This window comes from Marmota marmota, unplaced genomic scaffold (genome assembly GCF_001458135.2).
Source record: "Marmota marmota marmota unplaced genomic scaffold, marMar, whole genome shotgun sequence".
In the NCBI taxonomy this organism is placed as follows: domain Eukaryota; kingdom Metazoa; phylum Chordata; class Mammalia; order Rodentia; family Sciuridae; genus Marmota; species Marmota marmota.
This window is the reverse complement of record NW_025999982.1, coordinates 10,484,579-10,495,526: the sequence shown is the minus strand read 5'-3', so window position 1 is coordinate 10,495,526 and position 10,948 is coordinate 10,484,579. Positions and strand designations below refer to the sequence as shown.

Sequence of the window (10,948 nt, the reverse complement as noted above, 5' to 3'; positions counted from 1 at the left end):
TTTTTTTTTTTTTTTTTTTTTTTTTTTTTTTTTTGTGTACTGGGAATTGAACCCAGGATGCTTAACCTCTAAGCCACATCCCCAAGCCCGCTTTTTAAAAAATATTTTGAGACAAGGTCTTGCTAAGCTGCTTAGGGCCTTGCTAAGTTGCTGAGGCTGGCTTTGAACTCATGATCCTCCTGCCTCAGCCCCCAGAGTTGCTGGGATTACAGGCATATGCCACTGCGCCCAGCTTTTGCTCATGATTCTGCAAACTTACTATCTATGTGATCTTGGGGGAGTTACTTTACCAAAGCTGTATTTCTGGTAATTAAACAAATTAATTTTTAACTGATACATAAATAAAAATCATATGTTAATTGAAATCTATGTGATGTCTTAATATATACATACATTGTGTGATCACATTAAATATTATCTCTTTAAACATTTATCTCTTCTTTATGGTGAAAATACTCAAAAATCCTTTATTCTCAATTTTCTTCCCTCTTTTTGTGGCACTGGAGACTGAACCCAGGGGCACTAAACTTCACATACCAGCCCTAATTATTTATTATTTAGAGACAGGTCTTACTAAAATGCCTCAGTCTTCAAGGTAGCTGGATCATAGGTGTGTGCCACTGCACACCGCTCTTTTAGCTTTGTGAGATATATAGCATATAATCACTCTTAGTCACCCTACTGTACAGCAGCACACTAGAATTTCATACTCTTAATTGCAGCTTAGAACCCATCTATCAACCTCTTCCCTGTCTTCTTCCCCACTATTCTCACTAGCCTCTGGTATCTACCATTCTACTCTAAACTTAGCTCTGAGATCAACTTAGATTCCACATATGAGTGGGACCACGCAGTACTTGTTTTTCTGTGCATGACTTATTTCACTTAACATAATGACTCCTTATTTGTTAAACAAGAAAATGGTACTGATCCACCATGTATAGTTCAGCAAATATTGGATGTTGTCATTTGTATTAATGGGTAAGTGTGAATTTTTCTACAATCTTAAATACCTGTGTTTTTTAAACTATGTTTTGAAAATGTAATTCCTTGAACATTTTCTCTCTGATTTAGTAGCTGTGACCTGTGGAGCTGTAAAAACAAATGTGCTTGGTAGCACAACTTTTACCATGGCGTCTTCTAGGAGCAGGCATCTGTATTTGTTAAGCATAGCTTGGGTCCTCTTTAGGAGCTGAGTGGCAACTGTTTCAAATTCACTGTCCACTTTAAAAAGAGAGAAAAAAAGAGAGAGAGAGAGAGAGAGAGAGGAAATGAGAGAGAGAGAGAGAAAGGAAATAGTAAGAGAGTGTAATTCAACCACTAGGTCTTTTTTTTTTTTTTTTTTAATGGTACTGGGGATTGAATTCAGGGGCACTCTACCACTGAGCTGCACACCCATAACTTTTTATTTTTTATTTATTTTTAATTTTTTGTTTCATTTTTAAATTTTGAGACAGGGTCTTGCAAGTTACCCCAGCTGGCCTTAAACTTGTGATCCTCCTGCCTCAGCCACCCAAGTGGGATTATAGGCATGTACCACTGCATCTGCCACCACTCAGTCTTTATTTCACTTATTTTTTGGGCAGTGCTGAAGATAGAACCTAGGGCCTCACACATACTAGGCAAATGCTCTACCACTGAACTACATCCCAGGCCCTAAGACTTTTATTTCTTAAGACCGAAATACACTACTCTTCCATTATTCAAACAGTGCATGTCTGTGGCAATCTTTCCTTAGATTAACTTTTCCTTGATAAGCATCATGCTTCTGTACTGTTTTCCCTCACTGCCGATGTGGTCATGGAAACTCATGTTAATATAGCTTATTTCAACTTTAATTAGGAAACCAAAACAAAATACCTTTAAATATCACCTACAAATAAAACCACATAAGAGACCAGGAACAAATATCAGTGAACAGATAATGATCTGCTAGTTTAGATGACCTAAACCTGCACTCCTTTCCAACAGTGGGTAAAACTAAAACAGTAGGAATGATGAAATCCAGCTGTCTGTGCTGGGCAGACCAGGTTAATACAAAGATACAATCTATTCCATGACACATTGCAGGTATGATCTCTGTAGTTCTGTTCTTTTATCTTTCAGTCTCCAAAGGCTTTACATTTCCTAATTTACCCTTCTTCTCAGAGTCATCTCTGTTTAATGCTGGATCTTCATCCTATTCCCTAGATCTCCCAGGGAAGCACTCAGTGGACTGACAGAGGTCACTGTACTCTGCTATCAGAGATCCCACCAGGAAGAGCAAAACTTGTGGCAGTTGAAGAAGAAACTAGAGTGGTAGAGGACAAGTCAGGGCTTGGCAGTGGGGGTGGGAAGGAGGGATAGAACTAAGTCACAACTGGGAGAGGCAGCAGGGCCAGGCAACAAAATGGGCTGAGTTCTAGGTTGGGAGAATGGGCCCTGATCCTTAACATTTTTGTCAAGTTTCCTGAAGTTTGGCCAATGCTCTAGAGTCACTGTGGGACCTTAGGGAATGCTTCAGGTAGGGGTTAAAGTCGCTATCTAGTTAATAGAACTGGTGACACAACTAAGGGCAAGGACTAAGCTCAAGTGTGATTTAGTCCAAGACCATCCCATGTGCAGTCAGCAGCCTAAACAATGCTTTCAATTCACTGCTCCCCAGTGTATCAATAAAATACCATGGTATTTTGGGATCCCCTTCATAGATTATTGGGAAGAATAAGTCACAGCCCTACACATGGCCTGATAAATTGAGTACAAAGGGAACAGGTAGGCCTGTGATGAAAAATAACAACTTGTCTACCAGCTGGGGGTGATGTAGCTCTTGCTCTTCTGTGGGTAGCATGGGAGGGCACCTGGTGTCAGGGTGGCCCTCTAAGGGCTGCAGCCTGTTTACCTTTCCTCAGGTCTTCCTCGGTGGGCATGGAGCCCTGGCACACATGGTAGGAGAGCAGTCTCTGCACTGCATCACTCAGTGATCGGAACTGGCTTTTGTCAGGTGTCACAGCATGGGCTTGGTCCCTCTGTAACTGCTGAAGAATGCTTTAAGAGAGAAATGCCAGTGTTGATATCATGTCAAACATGTCTGAATATCAAATCTAATCATGGTGCTTATTTGCATGCAAAGAAAATAAGATATACAGGAATACTATTTTCATAGCTCAGCAGGTTTTTTCTTCAGTTTTATACTTTGTGTATCACTGCTATGACCCTGACCTCAGAAGCAGTGTCTCCACCATCCATTTGCATGTGGGCACTCACAGAGATTTTGGCCACATTGACTACTGACCAAATAAACTCATGCTTTTAAATGCAGAAACTTATCAAATTGTGCTTCTCCTCAGAGACTTCCTATCTCTAAAGAGACAAAGTACTTTTCTCCTTAAGAACAGAGAGCAAACAGTAAGTACGCTCAAGCTACAAATCAAAGTGCAGAAAAAGATTTTCAAAGTACTTTTTCAAAAGGCTAAGAAACTAATCATAATAACCTGACTTCTGTGGTATATATATTGAAGGTTAGGAACCTGGAGAAATGTTAAAATTTAATTTGTCATTTCCAAAGGTGACTCACAAAGCTCCTTTAGTTAGCTGTTTTGCAGCAGGCCTTTTTTGTCCTCCTGAATGACCGTCCACCTAGAGATAAAAAACACCTCTTATTATTCCCTTTTGTAGAAAAAAGAAGCAGAATACAGATACACATAAAGTTCACTGTTTCAAATATTTTTCTTTTCTTTTCATATGGAACACTTCAAGAATTTGCATGTCATCCTTGCACAGAGGCCATGCTAATCTTCTCTGTATCGTTCCAATTTTACTATATATGCTGCCAAAGCGAGCACTCAAATATTTTTCAATTACCTATTAAGAGCATGTTGTAGTAGTATGGCCCACGATGACCATTTTTTTTCTGTGTACAACATCATATAGGCTTTGCCTTTAATGATCTCTTACAGTTAGAAAACAGCTTTGCCTTTAATGATCTCTTACAGTTAGAAAACATAATAAAAACAAACTGGACAAATTGCACATACCAGATTACCAGATCATCACTAGCAGATGTCAGTTGCATATTCAGTCCTTTATGAAATTCATAAACAAAGAGTTGTTTTTTCTTTGTGGTTTTAATAAGAGTTTAAGAATTGTTACGAGTCTTATAAATGTTATTTTAATGATCCCTTTAAATTTTATCTGTTGCTGTTGCCTCTGGAAACATGATTTGTTTAGATTGCTAATCCTACTCATTCAGGAAGTGCCAAGAGGTGTTCTGTAGGAAGTGGTGCATCTTAGTGTAAATTTCCCTCTACCTTTGCTAATATCATGGCAGAACTTTTCTTATCCCAAGGCAGTTGTTGACTGAATTTTTCATCCTTACAATCCTGTCATTGTATTTAACATTAAAAAAAAAAAAAAAAAGAAGAAGAAGAAGAAGAAGAGCATATTGTAAGGCTCCAGAATGTGCCCTGCTACAATACAAAATAAACAAGTCCACAAACTCCATGTAGCAAAGCTGTACTCTCTTAGGAGTATAGAAAGAAAGCTGTACTGTCAGTTCCTTAGAAAGAACTCAGTTTGTACTTTTTTTTTTTTTTTTAAGAAATGAGGTCTTGCTTTGTTGCCTAGTCAGACCTTGAACTTCTGGGTTCAAGTGATCCTCCACCTCAGCCTTCCAAGTAGAGCTGGGACTACAGACACCTGCCATCCTGCTTGGCTCGGTATGTACTTCAAAGCCTAAACACTCAAACTTCTTCTACAAAAAGCATCTTTATATTTTGGAAGAAATGTGTTTGGGTGCCAATATCATGAACACCTGAAAACTCAGTAGATACTACTTAATCCATTTTCTCAGTGGTAAACGAGGGAGCAAACACTTTGAAGCTCCTGTTACAAGAAGTTGAGGTATAATAGACATTTCTTACATCATTAAGGAAACAAGACACCTTATGTGAGAACCTGAGAAATCAACAGATCCTTTACTGGGTATTCCAGGGCAGACCTAGACTGCAGCAAGTTTTATCAAACTATTAATTGGTAAACTTCATGCAGATGGAATGAAGGCCATAGTAAAGCTGAAGACAAAAAACATTTTTTTTCCTTCTTTGGTTTGAAATGTTTTAGATTTAAAAGACTAAAGGGACTGCCTACTTCGTACATGTCTGTTTATTACTACAAAAAAAAAAAATCTCTCAGCAGGGTGCATTGGTGCATACCTATAATTCCAGTGATTTAGGAGGCTGAGGCAGGAGGATTGTAAATTTGAGGCCAGGAAGAGTAACTCACTGAGACTCTGTCTCAAAATAAAAAATAAAAAGGGATGGAGAAAGAGCTTACATCCTTAATACTGCAAAAAAGAAAAAATAACCAACCAACCAAACAAACAAAAAAAACCCTCTCAGTACACTAAAAACAGATCTGCTTTGATTTGATGATGGGTATATGTGTGTTTTCTTTTCTTTTTGTGCTACTAGGGATTAACACGCATTTGCACACATTTAGCATGTGCTCTACCCCTGAGCTACACCCAAAGTCCCCGCTGGTATTAATTGATGAGGAAATGATGGATTCATGAAGCATTGTGAACATGTCAGAAATACACTAGACACATTAATGTTAGAAACATAAATGTAACCAAGCATGGCCCACCAGGAAGGTCTTCAGTGACCACACTGTGTGACATATAGGGGCAGGCTGGCTGTGCACACAATGCAGGATAGTAACCACAAACCAGATGTCACAACCACACTAATGTTCAGTTATGCAAATTATGAAGAAGGAGCTATGCAAATAGTTTTCTACCTGCACAGCTGGCTGGCCAGGAGATGATCCAACTGCTTTTTCCTGTTGTGGCTGTGCAGTTCCTAAAGATGCCGGCACAACTTTGTTTCCAGAATCCTGTCCTATTGGAATTAATACAGAAGATAATGTTCAACAGAAATGTTAAGTCAGGTCCTCTGTATAGTCCTACAGCCCAGCATATGCAGGTGATCACACATTCTGAAAGGGAGTCCTGTTTGTGTGTGTGTGTGTTATACTGGGGATTGAACTCGGAGGTGCTCTACCACTGAGCTATACCCCCAGCCCTTTTTATTTTTCAAATTTTGACACAGGGTCATGCTAAATTGCTGAGGCTGGCTCTGGACGTGAGCTCCCCTTGCCTCAGCCTCCTGAGTCACTGGGATTATAGGTGTGCACCACCACACCTGGCTGAAAGGAATTTCTTTATTGTGGATTCATGAAGGGAGTAGGGTGGTATATTTATTCACAAAATTTAGAGGCAGAGATTAGGGTTGGTAAAGCCTATTTAAGTAATAAATCTAACTAATTAAACCAACGGTAATAAACAGGAGCTATAAACACTATAACTTCACATTATCTATGATCTGAGAAATAGGCCTTAAGTACTTCAGAACCCCAAAATAAAACTTAAGGAGTTCCAAAGAAGGAACTGACTAGGAATGCTCAAACTTTCATTCCTTTTTTAGTATTAATTGAGTAGTTACAGGTGTTCAAAGCCTTAGAAAAAATGGCAGATATAACCCACAGTATTTTTACTTTTGGGAAGGGGGAGGATTCTAAATGTATATAAGCAACATGAGTATAATCACAAAGTCACATGTGCCAAATAATACCAGATTTCGTTGTGGAATGGATATAGAAAAAAAGGAATAATCAGAGTGGAGGTGAGATTCAGTCAAAGATTTCATGCAGAACAAGGCAGGGGAGAGTGTCCCCTGGAGTTGGGAGGACAGGGACGGCCTGCAGAGAGCTTAAAAAGGCTCCTGACCTGGCAGTGCTGTGCTCAAGAGCCCAGGGATCTGTGTTTGTCTCAGGCCGTCTGCAGTCTTGGAAGTGGACATGGGGGAGGTCTGATTCAAACATTTTTTCTGAGCCTGTGAAACATATAACCAAGATGGAAAGATTAATTTCATTATTAAAAGTTTTAATAGATTACTTAAGATGCCAAACAAGTCTCTTAATGCCTACCTGCCACCACTTTAAGATTATATAACAAAACATAACTAAAACCATTATTCTCTTATCACATTGGGAGAAGTTTGCAAAGTGCATCCTCTAAAATCTATAGGCACACTGAATTTTCTCAACACCATTCAGAGAGAATGCTGAGTTGACACCAGACTATCTTTTACACCTGGGACTACTGTTTGTTGTGTTTGGAGGCAACAAGTTCATGGGAGATGAACTAGATGATATAAATAAAATTTTTTTTTCCTGTACTGAGGATCAAACCCAGGGCCTTATGCATGCTAGGTAAGTGCTGTACCACTGAGCTGGATGGTATTTAAAAACTAATAAGTTCCTTTTAGTTCTTAAAAAAAAAAAAAAAAGTATGTTTCTTTACAATGCATTTTTTTGAGGGTACTTGGGATTGGACACAGGGGACAAAGCTTCCCCAGATCTTTTTATTTTTTTTTTAGTTGTACATGGGCACAATACTTTTATTTATTTATTTATTTTTATGTGGTGTTGAACCCAGTGCTTCACATATGTGAGGCAAGCACTCTGCCACTGAGCCACAATCCCAGCCCTCTCCCAGATCTTTTTACTTTTTGAAAAAGGGTCTTGCTAAGGGGCCAAGGCTGGTCTCTAACTTTTGATCCTCCTGTCTCAACTGGGATTACAGGAATGTGCTACCAAGCTCAGTTTATAATGCATTCTTAAATAAGAAGACAAAAGATTTTAAAAGTACCATCAAACTTCACTTAGCTGTGACACTACTACTTCATAGGACAGTTGGTTTTTCAGAGCTTTTCTTTGGTTTCATATTATAAATTCTATAAATTCTATCAGTGGATCTAGAGTTTAGTCTGACCATCCCCACAGGGGGCTTAAATTAATGATCTTGGCTCAAGCAAAAGGTTTTCACTCTCCATTCACATGTGGGCGCTCACACAGAGCCACCCTGGCTGTGGTCTACTTGTGTTATCATTTCTGTTCAAACAATTAATTATTCATTTGGTTTTATTTTCTAATATAAAAATGGGAAAGATTCTGACATTACCCAAGCAAGACTAGAGGAGATCATTAAAGAGTCACAAATAATCACTTTTTTCATTCTTCCATTGACAAGGAAGAACAAATCTATACTACCCTAAGCAGATAATCAACAAATTCTTGGGAAGAAAACCACAAATGGAAAGGTCAATGTCAAAACCTTCCAGTTTCCACTGCATTTCCCCTAGAAGATCCCTCACCTTTTGCTACAGGGAATCTCTCCATCTGGAGGACACCCCTATTATAGAAGGCCATATGCCCTTCCCACAAATATGTCCAGGTCACGAACACTGAGGATCACCTTGAAGAAACACCTAACCAGGTAAAAGGTAGAAAAATAAAGTTTACCAGGGCAAGGCTGGTGGGATTCTGAAAAAAAAAAAATGAGATCAAAAGACAAATAAATGAACCAGAATTAATATGCTCAAATGACCAAAAGTCCTTACAGTGTTTTGCCATTGCACAAAGATTAGGAATTTCTTTCAATGGCTGGTTCATATTGAATAGAAGAAAGTCATCCTCATGACTTTAGAGCAAAGACCTCCTCCCTTCTTTTGTAATGGACATTAAGCCAAGGGGTATTGTACCACTGAGCTACATCCTTAGTGTTTTTTTTTTTTTTTTTGAGAGAGGGTCTTATTAAGTTGCTAAGGCTGGCCTTGAACTTGCAATCCTCCTGCCTCCTAGTTGCTGAAATTATAGGTGTGCACCACACCATGCCTAGCTTATATTATTACATTATTTTTTGATAAAAATGGTATTAGGCAGCTTCATCTCTCACCTAATTTATCAGATACGACCTGGAATGACTCCTGATTACCAAAACCAAATGAAACAAAACCCCTGCATGAACATGTAGTACAACTGCAAGAAAAGCAAACACAAGATCTCCACAAAAGCCAGGAGGACTGAGGCTGGAAAGAAAAAAATCCTTCCTTCCCCTTTCTTTTTCTTTCTTTTGTACTGGGATTAAACTCAGGGACGCTTTACCACTAAACTATATTCCCAGCCCTTTTTATTTTTTATTTTGAGACAGGGTCTCACTAAATTGCTGAGGCTGCCCGGAAGCTTGCTATCCTTTTTTCTCAAACTCTCGAGTTCCTAGAATTATAGGTGTGTACCACTGCGCCTGGCTGTATCCACTTTCTTGAGCTGAGTGGTGCTTTCCAGGGGTATTTGCTCTATAATTATTTAACTATCTTTTATGCTTTTTTGTTTGGTTGTTTTTGTGGTGCTGGGGATTAAACCCAAGGTCAGGCTGTTGGCAAGGCAAGCATTCTACCACTGTGCCACAGCCACATCCCCAACCTAATGCCTTTATGTTTTATGCATTTTTCTAAGTGTTTCCTATTTCAGAATACAAAAGTTTAAAAGAAAACAAAAGAATAATCTAGCATCAAAGCCTAAGAATTTTCTATCATTTGAGGATATTTTTATACAGTAGTGTACAGCCTATTAAAATAGGATGAGTCTGGCGAGGTGGCACAAGCCTATAATCCCAGCGGCTCAGGAGGCTAAAGGATTGCAAGGTCAAAGCCAGCTGTAGCAGTGGCAAGACTCTAGTCAACTCAGTGAGACCCTGTCTCTAAATAAAATACAAAATAGGGCTGGGGATGTGACTCAGTGGTTGAGTGCCCAAGTTCAATCCCCAGTACAAAAAACAAAATAAAACAAAACAAAACAAAAAAACAAGATGAGGGGCTGGGGTTGTGGCTCAGTGGCCAAGCACCCTCCTAGCATGTGTGAGGCCCTGGGTTCAATCCTCAGCACCATAAATAAATAAATTAAATAAGTTATTGTGTCCAACTACAACTAAAAAATAAATATTAACAACAACAACAACAAAAAAAACCAGGATGATTCCTCTCGGAGTATGTTTCGGGATAAGTGTTTTTAAAATCTCCTTGTCTGCTTGTGTGGGTACTGAACATCGATACTGGTGCATTTTCATCTTCTAACTACTGCCATGGCTGGACTGTACCCCTTTCCTTGGGACTAGAATACTCATTCCAATTGTTACACTGTGAGGCAGAGGCTGCGGGTGGCACTGGTAGGGCTATGGTGGCAGTAATCATCATCTACTGGGGATCTTGGTCTGTCTCCTACATTGGAATCTCCTTGATGGACCAGGACAGTATGTTTAGAAAGCTCTGCTGTCAGGTCTATACTGCCTATAGAATTTCACTGGTGAACTGTTCACTCTCAGTCCTCTTATGAAGGCAGGACTTGGGTCTGTCTTGTTCACTGTCATATCCCAGAGCAGGCCCTGGCACCATGGTAGGCACACAGTAAAGGGCTGTTAAATAGAAATAAATGAATATCACTGAGGCATAAGTCACAGGGATCTGTGCCTCCTCCCAGCCCCAACTTCCCCAGAAGCCATCAATTTCTTCCCATTTCCCCAAATTTTAAGTTGCTCCAGCGAACTATCTTTTCCAGAAATAAAATTTGTCATCATCTTGATTTCATGAACTTTTAGAGAAAACTTGCTCTTGAAATACATTTCTTCCCCGGAATGGTAGCACATGCCTGTAATCACAACTACTTGGGAGGCTGAGGCTACTGGCAAGTTTGAGGCCAGCCTCAGTAACTTAATGAGACTCTGTCTCAAAATAAAAAGTAAAAAGGGGATGTAACTCAGTGGGAATTGATCTGGTTTGTTCAATCCCTAGTACTTCAAAAAGAAAAAAGAATTTTTTTCCCCTTCACAAATATAAAAACTACTTAAGTATATATATATTCCTCATTTTAGGATAATAAAGACATTTCTTTTTTTAATGTTTATTTTTTAGTTGTAGTTGGACACAATACCTTTATTTATTTTATTTATTTTTATGTGGTACTGAGAATCGAACCTAGGGTCTTGTACGTGCTAGGTGAATGATCTACCTCTGAGCCACAACCCCAGCCCAATAAACTCTTTCTAAAGTAAAAAAAAAAAAAAAAAAAAAAAAAA

At 39.0% G+C, this 10,948-nt stretch overlaps 1 protein-coding gene and 1 non-coding gene across 5 annotated transcripts in view; both read right to left on the bottom strand.

The window, feature by feature from the left end:
• Positions 1 to 10,948, bottom strand: part of Bicral (BICRA like chromatin remodeling complex associated protein) — a 78,382-nt gene that overhangs the window by 8,885 nt on the left and 58,549 nt on the right. For all 4 annotated transcript variants that reach the window (XM_048805327.1, XM_048805326.1, XM_015487740.2 and 1 more), the window contains 5 exons: positions 6,764 to 6,869; positions 5,776 to 5,876; positions 3,554 to 3,615; positions 2,879 to 3,024; positions 1,130 to 1,224 (listed from right to left, as the gene is read on the bottom strand). In XM_048805327.1, coding sequence (XP_048661284.1) covers positions 1,130 to 1,224; positions 2,879 to 3,024; positions 3,554 to 3,615; positions 5,776 to 5,876; positions 6,764 to 6,869 — 510 coding nt within the window. The remainder of the gene's footprint in view (positions 1 to 1,129; positions 1,225 to 2,878; positions 3,025 to 3,553; positions 3,616 to 5,775; positions 5,877 to 6,763; positions 6,870 to 10,948) is intronic.
• On the bottom strand, positions 3,715 to 3,821 carry LOC125617540. Its single transcript, XR_007348582.1, has one exon. It is a non-coding gene; the product is annotated as a U6 spliceosomal RNA (small nuclear RNA).